This window comes from Meleagris gallopavo, chromosome 29 (genome assembly GCF_905368555.1).
Source record: "Meleagris gallopavo chromosome 29, MGAL_WU_HG_1.1, whole genome shotgun sequence".
Classification (NCBI taxonomy): Eukaryota; Metazoa; Chordata; class Aves; order Galliformes; family Phasianidae; genus Meleagris; species Meleagris gallopavo.
The window spans coordinates 890,396-909,045 of NC_139432.1; the positions used below are offsets into that span (position 1 = coordinate 890,396).

At 51.4% G+C, this 18,650-nt stretch overlaps 2 protein-coding genes across 2 annotated transcripts; one reads left to right on the forward strand and one right to left on the reverse strand.

Moving 5' to 3' along the window:
• Nucleotides 1–505: 505 nt before the first annotated feature.
• Nucleotides 506–8,282, reverse strand: CCDC43 (coiled-coil domain containing 43). The gene is made up of 5 exons (XM_010724464.4): nucleotides 8,048–8,282; nucleotides 4,227–4,314; nucleotides 2,971–3,106; nucleotides 2,612–2,670; nucleotides 506–1,939 (listed from the first exon to the last, which is right to left on the reverse strand). The coding sequence occupies exons 1-5, from the start codon at nucleotides 8,228–8,230 to the stop codon at nucleotides 1,752–1,754; spliced, it is 654 nt and encodes a 217-aa protein (XP_010722766.2). The 5' UTR covers nucleotides 8,231–8,282; the 3' UTR covers nucleotides 506–1,751.
• Nucleotides 8,265–18,252, forward strand: DBF4B (DBF4B-CDC7 kinase regulatory subunit). The gene is made up of 11 exons (XM_085211012.1): nucleotides 8,265–8,572; nucleotides 11,454–11,645; nucleotides 12,396–12,446; nucleotides 12,994–13,063; nucleotides 13,788–13,852; nucleotides 14,171–14,207; nucleotides 15,456–15,501; nucleotides 16,043–16,159; nucleotides 16,355–16,463; nucleotides 17,138–17,247; nucleotides 17,409–18,252. Exons 1-11 carry the CDS (start codon nucleotides 8,468–8,470, stop codon nucleotides 18,106–18,108), a joined length of 1,602 nt encoding a protein of 533 aa, XP_085067138.1. The 5' UTR covers nucleotides 8,265–8,467; the 3' UTR covers nucleotides 18,109–18,252.
• Nucleotides 18,253–18,650: the final 398 nt, after the last annotated feature.

Below are 18,650 nucleotides of genomic sequence, written 5' to 3' on the forward strand. Positions count from 1 at the left end.
TCTCAATGCCACGACAAGGAGAGAGAAGTGACGTTTGCTATCAGGCCCTTCCTACCAGAGACCCATGGGTCTGCGCTCCTGAAAGTTATCTGCCATCAGTGCTCAGCTCTCTGCCTCAACTGTAAGATTTATTAGCATTTGCTAACAGCTCTGTGGCTTCAAGGAAGACCTGTGACAGCACGAGCCAGGAAGCATTAACTGTGCTGAAACAAGCAGACGGCCAGGGAAGAGCTCATGTTCTTCAATACTGTTGATTTATGCAGCTGTGCTCATACGCAGGACTTCACTGTGCTTTGCTTCTGGCCCCAAAAGCCTGGGGCAGCACCACTCGAGTACTGCCCTACATGGCCATGGCAAGAGGTGTGAATGAGAGGCACAACAGCAGCTCAGCCCTCTGAAATACTGCTGCTGGGTAAGAGAAAGTGAGGGTATGGGACGTGGCATGGAGCCCGAGGACAGGCCCTGTGGCTGTCACTGCCGTCGCAGACACAGAGAGGAGCCCGGCTTCTTGGCCAGCCATCTTTATTGTTCAAGTCCAAAGATAAAGCAGATACTCACACTTGCAAAAATAGTTAAATAATAGGATGCATTACCCCTAAATCAGACTGGTCTGAAAGTGGGCGATAGGGGCAGTTACCACCACCAGGCCAGGAGCTGCCTCCTGCCACAGGCCAGCCTTGCATGTGAACGCAGTGGCCAGAACATGAAGCAGCACAGGGATGAGGTGCAGTGGTTCCCCTGTGCCCCTGGAAGCACCACAGGTCCTTCCTCCACACACAGAGGGGAGTTCAGGTGATGCTGCCACGAAGAAGGCTGAAAATGGCAGCTAAAGAGCCCTTGTGGGGTGAGAGAAGCCTTCAGCCCCTCCACACAGCTCCTGAGTAGGGCTGGGCCAGATGGGAGCAACTGCTCATAAAGCCAGAGCATCCAAACCGGTCACAGCCTGCATTAAAGCATTTTCTCTGACAGCTGCTGTAGAAATAACAGTGGATGTTCACCCACACAGAACATCACGGAGCACCATTTTCCAGCCACCAGCATTAAGTTTCAGAACAGCATAAGGACCTGACCGATTTGCTCCTGCTCCAGCTGACACTCCGATCACTGTGCTTTTCCCTTACCAAGAGTCTGTGGGTGAAGTGGTCTCATAGCTGTAACTCAAATATATTTCATATGATTTCTTTTCTCTTGCTGCAGAGCAGCACTTGCCCTTGCTGAGGGCAGAGCCAAACCCTGCTCTTTCAGCCAGAATGAAAATGTAGCACTGTTCTTGGCAGCACAAATAAATGTATTTGCAAATACATTTTTCAAGGCTAGTGTAAATTCACATTCACCCCGTAGCAGCAAGTCCTTAACTGCATGTCAGAAAGGGGCTCTGCTGTGTTCTCAACTCATAACATGCTGTTGCTGCAGTCCATGGATGCGGCCCATTCAGAAGCTCTTTCCTACATTTTGCTTTGCTTTAACTAGTTAGAAGTAAAACTGATCAATTTGAAACACAAACATCATAACTTCACTGTTCTTTGGTACAACACTGGCCACAAAAATGACTGGGACATTTGACACCACAAGCACATGGCAAAACTTGAGTTTAAGAGGTGCCTGAAATTTCTTTTTTGCTATGTAAAATAAAGGAAATGCTTCCAAAGAACCGGTCACCAGCCACGTGCCCAGAATTTTTGCTGCTTTTTAAACACACACCATATTCATAACTGATTGTATCCCCTTAAAGTCCAACTAGCAAACCCCGGCTATCGCTTGCGCTCTCCTTTTTGTGTCCTTTTCTTCTCCTTCTCCTTCCGCTCCTGCTTGGCTAACTTGTCCTTCTCTCGCTGGAGTTTGTCTTGCTCCTTCTTCTTCTGGAACTCATCTCGCAGCAGCTCCCGCTCCAGCTTTCTGGCATTCAGGACATCCTCCACGTTGGTGTTTCGGAACAGGGCTGGTAGTGAGCTAAGGGCAGACAATGTGCTCTGAACACACAGCTTCCTCTTTTTAGTGGTGGTTTGGGGCCATACGCTGACTGTAGGATCAGCCACAACAGACCTCAGCTGCTCATTTCCCTCCCAGCTCTGCAGGGAGAGAAATCCCTCAGCCACAGCTCTATAAAAGGTGATGCACAGAGACAAGGAACATTTCTGACTCTCCGCTCTGCTTTCTCACCAAGCAGGTAAACAATCTGGAAGTAAAATGAGGAAGGTAGAAAGAAAAAAGAACCTCTGCTTGTGCTGTGATAAAACCTGCTTCCACCTGAAACTGGCAGCTGCAGAGTTGCAGGAATGTTCCAAATAACACCAACAAAAACATGAGGTCTTTGGTTCAGCAACCATGCCCTAAGTGTACATACAACTAAGTGTACCTTAATAGTCTTGTTTCAATTTCACTTATAATGATTGCTGACATGATTTGCCTCTCTGGACACCACTCAGAATTAAACTGGTGTTTGGGAAAATTATCTGTATCAGTAACGTTATGTGAAGCTTCGGAGAGGACAGTAGAGGAAAGGAAGGCATAAAGGAGAGAAAAGGAAAGGATCAGTCTTAGAAAGAATGGGAATTTCGCAGCAGATGCTGCCATCCTCCCAAAAACCCAACTCAGAGAATTCAAAGGATACATTTTTCTGATCCAATGTTTACTGCTGTCGCAGTGGAGCTGTCCTGTTCATCGTCGCCAGTGAAAGCATTAAGGAACTGTGGGCACTGCTCGTGGATCTGTGCTCCTGTAGAGTCACTTGGATCAAAACCTGTCAGATAACAATTCTACCAGGCCAGGAGGAAGAAGCAGAAAACAAACACTGATGATTGAGAACAAGATAAGCATAAAACCCAATGTTTAACTCCCTAAGCTGGGACCTCCCATGCTTTTTGCCATGGAAGCCCCTTTGCTGGAAAGAAGATGGACAAGTTTCTCCAATTCCTCCACCAGACACTGCAAAGCTAGGAAGGCGATTTTAAACAAACAGGAAAAGGATATTCCTCTTCATCTGTCACGTTGGCATACTGGGCCAGGAGGGCTGCCTTCCTCTGCTTCTCCTCCTGCGAGATCTCCTTTGGCTTCACGATGATCCTGGCCTGCTTCTCCATCATGCTGGCGATCGCCTGGACCTCATCTGCCAAGAACAGTCAGAGCATCAGTCAGCACCCCAGCAGCGAGGGCCCTGCTGGCAGCTGCCACACCACGTTTCCATGGGTTTGCTTTTGTGCTCCATTTAAAAGCTGGAAGATACCCTCCAGGTTTTGTGTTTCAAACGCTTCAGCTTTCTACCAAGAGCAAACACCCCATGTGTTTTCTAGAAATTACAAGTGGGCACTGACTTAGGATCACAGAACGCCTTAGGTTGGAAAGGAACTTTAAAGATTAAGCTCCAATACTGCTGCTGTGGGACTTCATTTGGGACGTATCCTCCTGTGGAGTCACATTTCTAACAACCTGGCTAGAAGGACATATTGCTCTCATCTTTCTGTGCCAAATAAGAAAAATCCCTCATTTACTGTGCAAAGCCAGTGGTAGGAGCCAGAGGGATCCAGCAGCATCTTCAGCAATTCCCATCCTTGGCTAAAAAAGGGAGTTATTTTTTAACACACAGAGGAGCACATTTTCCTGTCCTCAGCCAAAGGCAAAGTCAGACCAAAGACAGACTGCTTCCATGAATTTTAAGGCAAAGACACTCAACAGCTGTGTGCCGTAACCCTGAGATTTGGTCAAGAGAAGCACAACATAAATGCAGGGTTCACAATAAGGGCCCGATGGGGACAACTATTTCCAGCACAACATCGGGCAGTGGCAGCGTTCTGTGTGCACAGGAACCAACAAGAAAATGCAAAGCAAACAAAAAAGGGCTTTAGCCAAATGGGGCATTACATCGTGACAATGCAGCCCTGAAGATCACTGAGCCACGCGCTACACTTAAACCTGCACATCTCTCAGTATGGGATTTCATTGTGCTCCAGAGGAAAAAAAAAAACAACAAAAACTTATTTCCTCCACAGGATTATGAGCCCAGAGAGCAGCAGAATGCCAGCAGCAGCCCTAAGTGAAACTACTCAGCTTTGTTTGTATTTCAAGACAAAACAGTACATAAGCCATAGCAATGAGAAGCAAGTCAGCTCTGCAAACAACGAGCAGCACTGAGTTTAACTCCTAACAGAGCAAACACACAGCTCTCATCTTGGCCAAGCCCTGCACAGCACTCATACCACACAGAAAGGCACAGTGAGCAGCAACACTACCTTCTTTTTTCTCTTTGGCGTCAACAATCTGAGATTCAGACCACTTCTCGACAACTTCCCTGCAAACATCGTTTAAGAGATCTTCTTCCTAGTGGGGGAAAAGAGACTTCTCAGTTTTGGAACAGAGTTGGTCTGCTGCAAACGAGCACAAATCAGATATAAGTACCAGCTGCAAAGGATCAGAACACCCACCAGCAGGCTCAGGTGACACAGCTTTCACATGAAATCTACCAATAAAAGCACAGTGGGACTTTTGTTACCTGGGAGCGCAATGCATGCCACGAGGTGCACCTACTGTTGGCTCAGCTCGGGACTAGAGGCAGACCTGACTGCTACACAAACAGCACAGCCTCCCTGCTCTCCTTTGGCAGCAAAGCAGTGTTAACCCAACTAGACCTGTTCTACTGCCCATGACCTCTGCTTGCCCCATCTATGCCAAACACGAGCTCTGAAGATTGCTCCATACCCTCTGCCCAGAAGAGAATTTCCTATGAAGGCATGCCGTAGCCAGGCCTCAGCTGTCTTTCTCCATCTTACCCTGCCTGGCGTGCAACTGGCATCTCAAAGACAGCACACCAAACCCCTGCACAGACCTCCCACCAAACCTCCCACAGCTAAGCACAAAATAACAGTGAGGTGACAGGAGAACTCACACAGTAATACCACCACACAGTGGCACAGAGACCAGGAGCGCAGCACACAGGGAAGGGGGTCCCTGGGTGAGGCGGGAGACACTATTAGGATGGACGTGCAGGATGCTCGAGGCTGTGGCAGAAAGGTGATGTGCAAAACAGCAGAAGGATGAAAGGTTTGTGACTCACATCAGTGCCACACACCATGTTAAGATGACCACTTCCTTTTAAGCAGAGTAAACCCAGAGGGCAGGATGATGCTCAACCTGCTAAGATCAAGCATGCAAGCATGAACTCGATGGTCTCCAGAGGTCCCTCCCAACCCCAACAATTCTATGGATCGGTGGATGGGCTGCCCTGAGCACTGGAAGCCTGAGCACACTGGAATCAGGCAGGGAAAGTGGTCAGCAGCTTTAAGTTCAGCCAGGAAAGAAGGCTGGGAAAGACACTCCCTACACGCCTGGTTTCAGTATCCAGGAGGACAAAAATTGGGTAAAGAATGACAAAGGAACAGCGGTAAGCAAGAAGGAAAACGAAATGCAAGAAGACTGAAGATGATGGCAGACATCTGTACGTGCTAATGAGGATTTGAGCAGTAAGAAACAAAACAAGCATTTGTGTACCAGTGTGGGTACACTCCTTCTCACAAGAGAAGAACACAAAAATGAAACATGATGAAGGAACAATAACTCAGCCTCGGCACTACGGGGACTTCATATTCTGAAAGGAATAAAGACCAAGATGACAGCGTGCAAATGGATGTGAATGAAGCAACAGAAAAGAAATACAGTGCAGAAGTCGACACAGAAGGAAACAAAGAGGTAAAACCACAGCACACAGGCATTCACTAAATAACCCTCCTAGCTCAGCCCACTCTGGATAAGGACCTCTCACAGCCTATGGGAGACTCACTTTCCATGTTCAGAGCCAAAGAACAGGTGCTGCTAACACTGATGTACATCAGGTTGCTGTGGATACAACAATTTTCACCTAATATTCTCTAAAAGAACAAGGAATTTCGTCATTTTAGAGGTTAGTAAACACAAGAAAAATAACTGGAAAATACACAAGAACAAAGTGACCCAGAGTCTGAGATGAAGAGCAGAACAGAAACAGAACTTGATTTGAAATTGGTGAGTTTGAATAAAGTCAGGAAACTAATGCCTGGCAGGGTCAGCACTGAGGAGCATGGACATGAGCACAGAGGCTGCCTGAAATTTCTTTTAGTGAAGATGGCAAAGGCAAACAAAAAGAAAGCCTGGAATTTGTATACAGATCAAAGAGAAAAGAGTCAGAAAGCAGAGCTCCAAATTAACCAACTGAAAACTGTTTCAAAGGCAGTACAGAAATAAGCAGTGTCTACAAAAACAGTAAAAGCGCACGGAATAAAAGAATGTCAGAGAGTTCAAGAGGCAAAAAAAACATTTTAGAAAAACAGTAGATAATCAAACCGAGTTAGAACTTATGAGTGAAGCACAACTCAGCTGCAAGAGTCAGCCCTGGCAGGAGAAAACAGACGGAAGACACGGGAGTGCCATGAACACACACTGCATTAAAAGCAGATGCATATGAAACAGGTGACAGCACAGATGGCACCTCAGCACCAAAGGGAAAAGAGGAGAGATCAGAACGTAACACAGCCAATGGCAGTGCCAAGATTTGGTGCCTGCTCCTCCTATTAGTCCCGGCACAGGGCTATACTGACAGCAATACTTCCTTTAGAAACGACAGCACTGCTGGAGCTGCAGGGTGAGGAAGTGATGGGAGGTAGTGAACAGGTGCTCTGTATTTTAGGAAGAATGATTTTTAAATGGTGAGCAGTCATTTAACAGAAGGAATTATAGTTAGAAGAACAAAAATCTGATTGTAATGACCAATTCCTGTTGGGTTTTACGCTCCTGCATGGACCGTTTGGGAGAAAACCAGTGGCAGCAGCTGAGCAGACTGCTGATGAACACCAGCATGCATTAACTACTCAGCACTTCATATTTGTGAATATTAATTCAGAACCAAAGAACCAGGAAGGTTGGAAAAGACTTCTCAGACCCCCAGGCCCAACCCAACCCACCCCCCATGCCCACTGACCACATCCCTTAGTGCCACTTCTCCACAGTAACTTGTACACCTCCAGGGATGGTGATTTCCCCACCCCCTAGGCAGCCTGTGCCGATGTACCACTGCTCTTTCTGAGAATAATTTTTCCAAATATCCAATCTGAACCTCCCCCGGCACAACTTGAGGCCATCAGCTCTCGTCCTATTGCTGTTCCCTACTGTAGGCTGCACAGGACTGAGTCCAGACACATCCTGAATATCTCCAGGGAAAGAGACTCCACAGCCTCACAGTTCCAAAGCTCCCCTACCCTCTGACTAAAGATCTTTTTCTTTCTTTTAGTGTGGAAATTCTTGTGTTCCAGTTTCTGCCTGTTGCCCCTTGCTGCACATCACCAAAAAGAGTCTGCCCTCATAGTCTGACTTCAGATATGTATAAGGAGTGGTGAGATCTCCTCTCAGCCTTCTCTTCTCCAGACTGCACAGTCCCCGGCCTCTCAGCCTTTCCTCACACAGGAGATGCTCCAGACCCTTAATCACCTTTGTGGGCCTCCACGGGACTTTTCTAGAAGATCCTGGTGAATCTTGAACTGAGGAACCTCATCACGTTCCTCTCTGTGCAACGCTCAGCCTGCGCAGGTTTTGTTATACGGCAGCACAGCCTTCCAGCGTGTCAGCCTCTGCTCCCAGCTCTGCACCATCACCAAACTTGCTGAGGACGGATTCTATCCCTTCATCCACAGCGCTGATGAAGACGTTGCACAAGACCGGGCCCAGCACCGACCCGCGGGAGCACAGCTCAGCACCGGACTCCAAGCAGACTGTGTGCCATTGATCTCAGCGCTGAGCTCTGCTGGTCAGTCATTTCTCACCCCCCGCTGCCCACTCCCCACCCCTAAGCCCCGTTACGAGGACGCTGTAGTTGATAAGAGCCTCTGCTGACCTGAAGGTGCACAGCATCCACTGCTCTCCCCCCCATCTACCCACATTCGTGACGCCTTCGAGAGTTACCGCTTTGCTCCAGCACGATTGCCCCTTGGCGAACCTCCGTACCCTCCTTGGATGCTCCATAATTACTTTATACCCTCCCGCTGCCCCCCGTCCCACACAACGCGGGGAACGCGGCCCAGCCCCTCACCAGGCAGGCCGCCAGCACTCCGCGCAGCGCCTCCAGTCGCTCCTCCTCGCTCTCCTCCTCCCGCAGCAGCCCCGCGATGTACGCCCCGTACACCGCGCGGTCCAACCCCAGCGCCTCGAGCCGGGCCGCCAGCCAAGCCCCGAAACCGCCCGGCCCCGCCGCCTCCACGCTGGGCGCCGCCATCTTGCAGCGCTCCCACCCCTTCCGGTGGCGCAGGAGCACAGAGCAACTTCCGGCGATGTGCACGAAAGCAACTTCCGGTAGTTCATGCACAAAAAGCCAAGCTACGGCGGCCGGAGAGGGTGAAACTTGTGGCGCGGCGCGCGCGGCCCTCACGGCCACCGTAGTGACCGGCGATAGGAGCGGGGCGGGAGAAAATTTAAACGGCGGCGGAGCGCCGTGGGGCGGCTTTTCTCCGGTATGGCGGCTCCTGGCGGGCCTCTCCGCGGGAGGACCTTCTTCCTGGATGTTCCCAGCGGGTGGGCGGCGAGAGAGCTGGCGGAGGTCATCCGGCACCTGGGCGGGGTGAGTCGGCCTCGGCCGCACGGAGGGGCTGGGGGTCCTGAGGGGCGTCACTGGGGATTTCCCGCCTGTGGTCATAAGAGCCGTTAGGGCTGTGAGGGGATGCGGGCAGGCACGGGGCGCCGGTCACCGCCTGGAGCCTTGGGTTGGGTGAGGGGAGGGGAGGGTTGGGCACTGGGAGCAATTTGTGGGTGCAAATAGTGGTGGTGCGGTGGTACGGGCGGCGCGGGGGTCACTGTCCTCGGCAGTGGAACTTCGAGATGTGGCAGCTGGGGACCGTCGTGAGAAAGGGAGAAAGGAAGAGTTGTGGAACCACAGACTGGTGGGTGTCACCTCTGCCTGGGAAGCCGTGGAGCAGATCCTACATGAAGGCACATCGAGGCGCCTGTGGGTGAGGAGGTGACCTGAGGCAGCCAGCACAGAATCGCCAAAGGCAGAGTGTGCCTGGTGTGTCTGCAGCCTTCACTGATGGAGCACCAGCATCAGCAGGCAAAGGGGACCTGATGTCACCTACCTGGGCTTGCGCAAGGCCTTTGGCACAGCCCCACACCACATCTTTATCCTTCAGCTGCAGAGAGATGGGTTTGAAGGCTGCGCTGTTCAGTGGATTAAGAGTTGGTGGGATGGTTGCAGGCACGGGGCTGTGATCAATGGCTTTGTCCAACTGGAGGCGGTGATGAGTGGTGCCCTCCAGGGATCCATCTGGGACCAGTGCTCCTCAACACCTTTACCAGTGGCAAAGACAATGGGACCGAGTGTACCCTCAGCAGTTTGCAGGCAGCACCGAGCTGAGTGGTGCAGCTGACACCACCAGCCAGAGGGACCAGGACAGGATTGAAGACTGGGCACAGGAGAAACCCATGAGATTCAAGAAGGCCGAGTTCAGGGTGTTGGATCGGGGCAATCCCAGATAAGAGCACAGACTGGGAGAAGAGCCTGAGAGCAGCTCTGCAGAGAAGCACTTGGAGACTCTAGTGATGAAAAGCTGCACGTGAGCCAGCAGCACGTGCCTGCAGCCTGGAAGGCCAACAGCATTCTGGGCTGCATCAACAGAGGGGTGGCAGCAGGGAGGGGAGGTGGCTGCCCCCTCTGCTCTTGTGAGGCTCTGGGCTGAAGCACCTCTGCTATGAAGAAAAGTTGAGGGATTTGGGCTTGTTTCTCTTGGGAAAAAGAAGGCCTGGGGAGACCTCATTGCAGCCTTCCAAGACTTGAATGGCACCAACTTTTTACAAAGTCTGATAGAGATAAGATGAGGGGGAATGGCTTTAAGCTGGAAGATGGGAGATCTAGGTAAGATGTTAGGAAGAAACTTTTTACTCAGAGGGTGGTGAGGTGTTGCTGCAGGCTGCCTAAGGAAGCCATGGGTGTACCATCTCTGGAGGGATTCATGGCCAGGCTGGGCAGGCCCTGGCAGCAACACTGTTCATGACAAGAGATTGTGACTGGATGATCTTAGAGGTCCCTTCCAACCTAAGCTGTTTGCTGGGGACATGGTTTAGGGGACATGGTAGAGATGGGTTGAGGTTGGACTTGGTGATCTTAGTGCTCTTTTCCAACTTCAGTGAATCCATGATTTACAGAACTGGTGACTGAGCCCTTCCACAGGGAGCAGGGAGGTGTGGGGTTCCTCCATGGAGGTCTCCAGACCCACCTGGACTCGGCCCTGCTGGTACCAGAGGGACCCCGAGGTGCCCCCAGCCACGCTGTGGTTGAGCTGTTGCTGTCTGTTTTCTGCTGTTTCCTCTGTGGCACAGGTCTTTTTATGTGCACCAAAGCATCCATTCTAAGTCCATCACTGCTTCATAGAATTGAGTTGGAAAGGATCCTTGAAGGCCACCTGTCCCACTGCCTGCAGTGAGCAGGGACACCACAGCTTCGTCAGTGTTCACAGCCCCATCCAGCCTGACCTGGGCATCTCCAGAGCATCCATCATCTCTCTGGGCAATCTGTGCCAGAGCCTCACCACCCTCACTGTAAAAAAAAAAAAAAAAAAAAAAAAAAAAAAAAAAAAAAAAACTTATTCCTTGTAAACAGCCTCTTCCTTATATCCAATTTAAATCTCCCCTCTTTGAATTGGAAACCATTTCCCCTTGTCCTGCAGATGCAGGTGTAAGCGCTTTGCATTGCTCTCACATTTTCATTCTGTAGACCTTGCCCTAGGATTTTGCTTTGGCTGGCGAGGTGCTTAGCTGGGCTGATTTGCACTTTTTCCCTTTTCTTCAACCATACATCCATGCTTAACTTGATGGTTTCCTTCTGTCATTGCCTGGATGTGCTGCCAACCCTCTGAGGAATGCTCTCCAAGTCTCTTTTCACTTCATGTCTTCCAGTCTGAGAAAGACTCCCAGTGGTTGGTTATTTCTCTGTGCAGCTACCACAATAGTTGGAAATAACTTTATCCTTTTGACTGTCCCTCTGGCTTCTGATCAGACATCTCACTCCCCCCTGAAATGCAGTCCTCTTGTAGCAGGGTTCTCATTCCTTCCCCCTTCGTGGAGATGCTGTGTTTGGGTGCATTTGTCAGCAGTCACAGCCCAAACCTCTGCACTGGGAGACTTTGAGGCACTCTTTTCCTGCAGCCTCCTTTGTATCCTGCGGCATAAGTCACTGCTGCAGGGCAGTGAGCAGTGCTGCTGTGGCACTGCATTCTGTGGGGCAGCAGGGTGGCCTTGTTTAGCAGCTGTGACTTCAGACTGCACAGATTTGTATCCTCCTGTGTACTTCATACCCTATATCTCTCTCCTTCCACTGAGCTTCTGTTGTTAGTGCCCTAAATGAGGCTTTTTGGTTTCTAACCTCTTTCTTCATCTTCTGCCTTGGGTGCAAAGGTCTGTATGTGTTGCTGGAGTATTTCTGAGCTGCTCTGTTCTGTCTTTTGCTACAGGTGACTGAGAGCTTCTTAAGCAAAGAAGTCAGCTGTGTGGTGTCCAGCAAAAAAGAAGCCAAGCGAAGCAGAGCCAGGGCTCAGGCTGCGAAGAGGAGCAGTGTGACCTCAGAGGATACGAAAGCCCAGAGCTCAACACCTTCCTCCTCCAAAGAGAACCACGCCAGACCTCAGCAGAAGCCACCAGACACCGTAAGAGCTATTTAGATTAAGGCCAGCCCAAAGGTTATCCCAAGGGATTTATAGAGTACAGCCAGTGTTGGAAGGTGTCTGTTGCTGCTCCGAGTAACTGCGTTGTTCTTTTTTTCTTCCATTCTCATTTGTACCAACGTTCCTGGTGTCTGTGCTTCTTTTCTCTCTCTAACGTGCATGTCACAGCTTTGAGCTAGTAGCAAAGGACATCTACTTAAATGGCAGAGGAAATTGAGGGCTTTGCTGGCTTCCCAGCAGAACAGGCAGTCCATCCCAGTGCAGGAGTATATCTAGGGAAAAAGAAAAAAAAAAAAACACAACAGGAATGTAAGCAAAGTAAATCTGCTTCAGAACCATTGCAGGCTGTAGTTGTGTGCTGATAGGCACAGGTGCAGGGCACAGCAGCTGGCTCCCCAGGAAGGGCTAGCAAGGACATTTCTAGCCCCTGCCAGCCTCTTGGCACGTGGGGTTGCAGAGCTGAGTTGCTGCTTCCTCTTGGCTCACGCTGAAGTTGTTCAATAAAAGCCAAGCCTTGGCTGACTGGCTGCCTACTGTGGATGTGAAGGGTGTCTGCGGTTTGTGTTCCCTGGAAATGCAAGTCCTGCTGTCTTTTGAGATGAAGTCTTGGCCAGATTCCTCAGCAGAGCAAGCATCTCTAGAAATCATTGTTGCTGGGCAGCCTCGTTGTCCTCAGCTTGCTGCTGCTGGGAGCTGATGCTGGAACATAATGCTCGGCTGCTTTCTCTGCAGGCCCTGATCAGTAGGGGAAGGGAGCTGCTGCAGAAGGCCATGAAGAATCAGGTGAGCAGCACGTGGCCTGGCTTTCCTTGAGCTGAGTGTTCAAAGGACTGCTGATCAGTGCAGAACCAGTGCCAGGTGCTCTCAGAGCCCCTCCTGCTGAGGGGAGCAGACTGGGGCTGGTAAAGGTACAAATCTGTCCAATGATTCTATGAAGCTGGTGGCTCTGCAGAATGCTGTGCAGTGCTTCTTCACAGAGCCATGCCATCCTTCCCTGTTAGCTGCTCCTAAGGTCTGTCCAAATGATCTGGTTGCTCCACACAAGAGAATTGTTAACACGGGATCATAACTACGTGAAATTTTAGACCTAAAGGCACATTGCTGGAGCACTGGAGTCGGTCAGTGACTGCTTAAGGAGCTCACACAATAGTGAGAATTAAAAATCTGAGCTACATTTTCCTGTTGACCTGTGGTAGGTAGAGATGAGTTTGAACCTTCTGTGCCCCGAAGCTCACATGCTGGTAACTCCCACACTTTGGCCTGTCAGTTGGGCAACAAGAAAACCCCATTGAACTGGGTTTGTTGCTGCCAAACCTCTCTGTTTTCACAGGACACCTGCAGTGGCAGCAGCATCCTCGCCAACGCTCGCTTGTGGGGAGTCCAGATTGTGCATGTGGATGGTATCCTTCTCTGTTATGTGGAATTCAGGGAATCGGTGAATTTATTATTATTTTAGAGAGAGGCTGTGCAGAAAGTGGGTGTGGGATGGAAGATGAGAGGAATTATGAGGAATATGTGGTACTTAGTGATGCTTTGCATGTGTAGAACATGCTACTGTCACGTTCACCATAGCAAGTGCAGACTGTGTTGTAAAGTACTGACTATTGGAAATGTTAATAGCTCAGTCAGTCCTGAATTCACCACTTTTACTAATCGACCTGGAGATACAGATGGTAATAATGGCGGGACTCGGTTAATTAGGGGGTGCTGCTGGTTGAGGACCTGTGCTGGAAGGTGCTTCCTGCCTCGGTGATGGATGGGGAAAGGGGTGATGGGACAGACAGATGATGAAACTCTGCTTCTAATTATAGGTCTGGAGTAAAAGGTTCCTGAGTGTGCTATGACAGTGACATACTGCTGTGGCTGCACTTGTCTGGATGTGCGGCGGAGGCTGCGAGCACCCAGCCCTGAGCAGCCAGCTCTGAGCTGCAGCACTGCTGCAAATCTGTCAGGGTTTTCCAGCGTCCACATGCCAATTCCTGGTAGTGCCCACTGCTGCAGAGGCTTAAAGCCAAGGGACGGGATGGGATGCCTTCCTCAGAGCACCAACTCTTCCTTGGCTGGTTCTCGGTGCATTAACTGTGCAGTGGTGATGCTGAGCTCCTTGACAGCCCACCCCCACAGAAATGTTGTCATACGCTCAGCAGCTGCTGCGTGCTGCCTCAGGAGCACGGAAGCAGAGGACAGAGGTGAGTGACCTAAATTCAGCCCAGCTATGGGTGCTCAGGACCCCTCAATAGCTCTGAGAAATCCATCTCTCATCTAATGGAGGGGTCAACATGAAGGTAGGGCAGAAGATGAGAGCAGCAACTTGGATATCATATTGAAGTACCTCTAGGTAACTTGACAGCCAAAATACTGGAGGGGTGGGGTGGGAAGGGGGTACAGTCTGCAGTGCAGAGACGGTGGAGTGGTGGGTGGGTGCTGTAATCTCACTGCTGCCCTGGAGTCAGAAATCACACTGCCTGCACTGCCTCCCATACTGAATGTGTCATTCTCTCCTGCAGGCACGGTGCCCCGTGTCTGGACAAAGAGCTCACACAGGTAGGCCTGGAAGTTGTTTCTCTGCACTTTCACACTCAGAGCCACTTGAAACCTCAGAATTTGGATATCTGTCTGAAACTTCAACAAACAAAAATACGGTGACTGACCCAAGGCAGTTTTTGCAGCTCCTTGTCTGTGAGCAGCTGAGGGCATTATGCCTTCAAATACAGGCAGTGTTCTTAAAACCCCACAGTTTGCAGCTTTACTCCCAGCATCCCAAGGCACTTAGCAGCTGTGCTGCTGGCACTGCTCAGCCCGCTGGCTCCAGCAAAGTTCTGAAGTATAATGCATCCTCCAGCAGAGAGCACGTTCCTCACAACCCACTCATTTCTGCTAGGCTGAAATATGCATCTGAGGCACCAGTCAGGGAGGGGGCTGGGAAGCCCAGGTTTTCATCTGCAGTGAGGCAGGAGAGAGGTGTGGTGCTGGGACTGGCACTGGTGATACAGGCCCGTTTGTGACTCCTTAATTCAGCTCATTGGAGAGCATCACAGAACAGAATCCAACCTGGATTCTTCCAGTATGATTTTTCCAGTCTTGGTGGAAGGGTGGTGTGGGGGGGGTACAAGAAGTTGTCAGATAAGGCAGATTGCATGCTGCAAGCTCAGAGCTCATGGTCACGGCACACTTTGAGCTCTTCTTGGGGATGTGTGCTGACAGCTGTCACCGCTCAGCCCTCTGCCACCAGCACTTATGCAGAAGCATCGATCCTGCACGTAAATAGCTGCCTCGGTGACGTAGGGCTGCATCTGATGCAAGCTCAGGGCTGAGACTCGAGGAATGCACTGCTGAGGACAGGTGGGTTCAGCATTCTGGAAGAATGAGGCTGAAACTTCCTTACGGAAAATACGACTGAGCTGCAAGGGAGCAAAACCTCCCCCTTCAGAGGCAGTAAGGGAGGCATGAGGGAGTTGGTTTGAGGGTCAGGCAGGTGCCAGCAGGAACACCTTGCAGTTTGTTTCTTAACCAGCTCTCAACTTGGATTTTCAGGTGGTGGTGCTCGCGGGTGTGAGCAGTACTGATGAGTTTGGCTCTACAGCCCAGCTCTGTTGGGGAATGAATGAATGGGCAGGGAAGGTCAGGCTGGAGTGGCTCTGAGCTCGTGGTGGGGCTGTGGGTGACCCTGTGGGGTCCCTAGTTGGACTGGAGGACCTTCAGGGGTTCTTCCTGTAGGTTCTTCCAGCTCAAACCATTCGATGATTCTATGAATTTGGCAAAGGGTCACTGCTAACCCAGCTGTCTTTCCAGCAGGAAAACTGAAGCCCCCTTTTTTGAAGGTTGAGGACCAGAGCAGGTAAGTGGGACCTTTCCAAATATCACAGCCAAACTACGTTAGAACTCCTGGGGGAGGAACCTTTTACTGTTTCTCCTCACTTGTGGGATGGCGGATATTCTGTCCCCAGGGCAGAGTGTGGCTTCCTTGAAGGAAGGTGATGCTCTCCATGGCATTTCCCAAGAGAAAGCAAATAGGGTTTAGAGAAACAATCTTTATGGTTTGTGTGTCACTGGGGAAACGTGCTCGGTGAGACCTGGCAGCAGTTACTTCCTTGCTCAGTTTCCACATGTGATCCTCGCAGGTCACTTAATCTGCTTGAGCCCTCTGAAATAGGGAAAGAGATTAAAGCACAGGAGGTCAGAGCTTGTAACTTGATTACAGCACCTGGCCTGGGGGGATTGGAACTCTGTGGTGTTTCTAACAGTGCTCAGAGCACTAATTAATTGCTCTGAGGACAACATTTAAGGTGACTGCAGGGTCAAATTGTATATCAAATACCCATCTGAGGGAGGGACAGCTCTGATCATGCCACCATTGCTTTCTGATCTGCTTCTTCCAGGCAATTCCGGCCCTTCCACCACCAGTTCAAGAGCTTTCCTGGCCTCAATCTCCTGGCACCCAAGGGCTTCAGCCCCTTCGAGCCTCCAGAGAATCTCTCCAATTCCTGCAGGGCCAGGTAGGTTGTAGCCACTTCCGTGCAGGCTTTTAATCCTGATGGCTAATGGAGCTTACAGAAGCACTTGTGGGGTGAGAGGAGACCTGCTCTGGACTCAGTATCTGTAGCTCAAAGGAAGTGCTGTGTCCTTGGCTCCAGAACTGACAGCTGGATGCTTGCTGGAGGGCAGGGAAGAGCTTTGCTGTCATCTTACAGGGCTGTGGAGGGCTGCAAGGAGGAGAAGAGCCCCCAGTCCACAGCAGTGCCAAAAAAGAAAAGGGGATTTTGTGAGTGCTGCCAGGAGACATTCGAAGAGCTGCAGAAGGTAAAGGCATAGCCACATCCTGGCTCATCCCAGCAGTTGTGGGGGCTGCACAGTGCAGTGGGTGGTGATGATGTGACCGTTGCTGGTAAGTCCCTTTGGAAGGAGAGTGCGTTCATGTGGCCTTGATGTGGATGGATCTGCCCTGCAGGCAGAAGGCATAGAGCTGCTCAGATTTCCTGGTTTGGGCCAGAAGTGGTTTTGGAGATCATGAGATGCTCATCTGTGGGTCTTGGAGAGCCTCCAAGATGTAACCCTCCACTTGGTGTGTAAGGTGAGCTGTTCCATAGCAGCTGGGGGACACTGGCTGATCAAAGAGATAAGAACAGAGTTTTATCTCCTGTAGAACAGCAGCGTGGCTTCCAGAGCCCAACCTTCAGTGATAGACAGCAAGTATTTGGGATCTGCATTTTAGTAACTGCTAGGAAAGCTGTGGGCTGCTGTTAGATACAGGCACAGCCCCTCATTATCAGGTGTCTATGGGAACAGAACACTGTCTGTAAGCAGCCAGGGGTGAAGCATTGCCTACATTTCCTAAACCTGTTTCTAAGCAGTGGGGCTGTCCAGTGAGGGCTGTGTGCCATTGGGGCCCTATGGGCTGTGGGAGCTGTTTGGTCCTGCGCGTATCCCTCTTGTGAAAGGATGAGCATTGCCAAAGGGCCTTTTCCTCCTTCCAGCACCTGCAGAGCCCACAGCACAGATGCTTTGCCCTGGATGACTCTCATTATGCCTTGGTGGATCACGTCATCGCGCAGCTCACCAACAGCATCACAGGGCAGCTGCCCAGGTACACTGTGTGTCTGTCATCGTGCGCTGAGCCCCACCAGTCTGAAACTGCCCAAGGAAGGGCTCCTAGCCTCCTGCGCTGCAGGGAAAAAAAGCTTCATCTTGGTGTGGGAGGGTGTTGCTGGGCCTTGAGGTGGATCATTAATGGATGGTTCTTTTCAGGGTGCCGCTGCCCTGCCTGACAGATGAACACTTAATGCCTCGAGCACAGTGTGCTGCAGGAGCTGAGGTGCTGACAGCAGTGCTGGGGGAGGAGAGGCAGCAGTGTGAGCAGGGGGCTGTGGGGCTGCTGAGCGCTGATCCTGGCCCCGACACCAAGGGGTGCTCCTCCCGTCTGCCCAGGAACGGGGTCGGTAATCCCACAGAAGCAGAGGGACTGAGTGGGAGCTGCCCTTCTGGACTGTCTGCTGAATTCAGGTCAGCAACTGCTGCTCCATCTGAACCCCACAGACTTCTGCACGCCCCTCCTGCCTGCAGGAAGCGCCCGCTGTGCCCTGCTCAGCCCACCCCCCTGGGGAAGAAGCCTCGAGTGGAGCTGAGGGCCGACCCCACTCGGTGCCCTGTGTTCCTGCAGACCCCTCAGCACAACAGCACAACAGCTCCCCGTGGCTTTGGGATGAGTTCTGAGTCGGACTGGGACGTCCCACTGCTCTCCACGCTGCCCCAGGACAGCAGGATCTGCTCTGTGGACAGGGATCTGCTCCAGAGGACGCACACCAGCGTGCGGGACAGTGGCTACGACTCACAGCTCTGCCTGGTGCTGCGGCGGAACTCAGAGTCGGACAGGAGCTGCAGAAACTGCTGTGCAGGGAGCAGAGCTGCCTTTCCCCCGATTTCAGACCTTTTTTGGCAGCTGGACTAATTCTAACCACCTCCTGGCTGTTCCCCGGGCCCTCAGTGAGAGCTGGGCAGTGCCCCACGCCTCCTGGGGGCAACACGTTTTCATCCAGCGCCTGCTGCCCTGGGCTCTGGCAGGGGGGGAGTGCTATGGGATGCAACCTTCTGCCCCAGCCCCTGGGAGAAGGACGCAGAGCGGTGCACTGAGCTCAGTCCATCGCCCCACAGCAGCAGGAGGTGCATCTTCCTCCCAGCCGTTGGGTTCTGCAGTGCCTCTCTCCTGTTGGGATCCATGGGACGGGCTGTGACCTCGGCATCTTCCCCTGGGACGTGGTTGTGGTTGGGGTGGCTGTGCTTACAGATGTTTTTAACTGCCACTAAGCTGATTTCGTTTTCGGTGAACTTTTAATAAAATGAAAGAGCAGAGAGCCGTGTGCTGGGTGGGACGTGTCAAACTCTGAATGGCGTGAATTTATGGGTGGGTTGGGGGGAGTGAAGGAACTGCAGGGGATTGCAGTGCTCTGCTCCATGGGATGCACGGCTGCCCTCGATCCTGGGTTCGGCGGG

Excerpts from the sequence above, each read along its gene's own strand:
- DBF4B (XM_085211012.1), top strand. The coding sequence starts at position 8,468 with ATGGCGGCTCCTGGCGGGCCTCTCCGCGGGAGGACCTTCTTCCTGGAT. Across the intron at positions 11,646-12,395 it reads AGCAGAAGCCACCAGACACC|GCCCTGATCAGTAGGGGAAG; the intron begins GTAAGAGCTATT and ends CTTTCTCTGCAG. Across the intron at positions 17,248-17,408 it reads ATCACAGGGCAGCTGCCCAG|GGTGCCGCTGCCCTGCCTGA; the intron begins GTACACTGTGTG and ends GGTTCTTTTCAG.
- CCDC43 (XM_010724464.4), bottom strand. The coding sequence starts at position 8,230 with ATGGCGGCGCCCAGCGTGGAGGCGGCGGGGCCGGGCGGTTTCGGGGCT. Across the intron at positions 3,107-4,226 it reads CGCCAAAGAGAAAAAAGAAG|ATGAGGTCCAGGCGATCGCC; the intron begins GTAGTGTTGCTG and ends TGTTCTTGGCAG. Across the intron at positions 2,671-2,970 it reads AACGTGACAGATGAAGAGGA|TGGCGACGATGAACAGGACA; the intron begins ATATCCTTTTCC and ends TAATGCTTTCAC.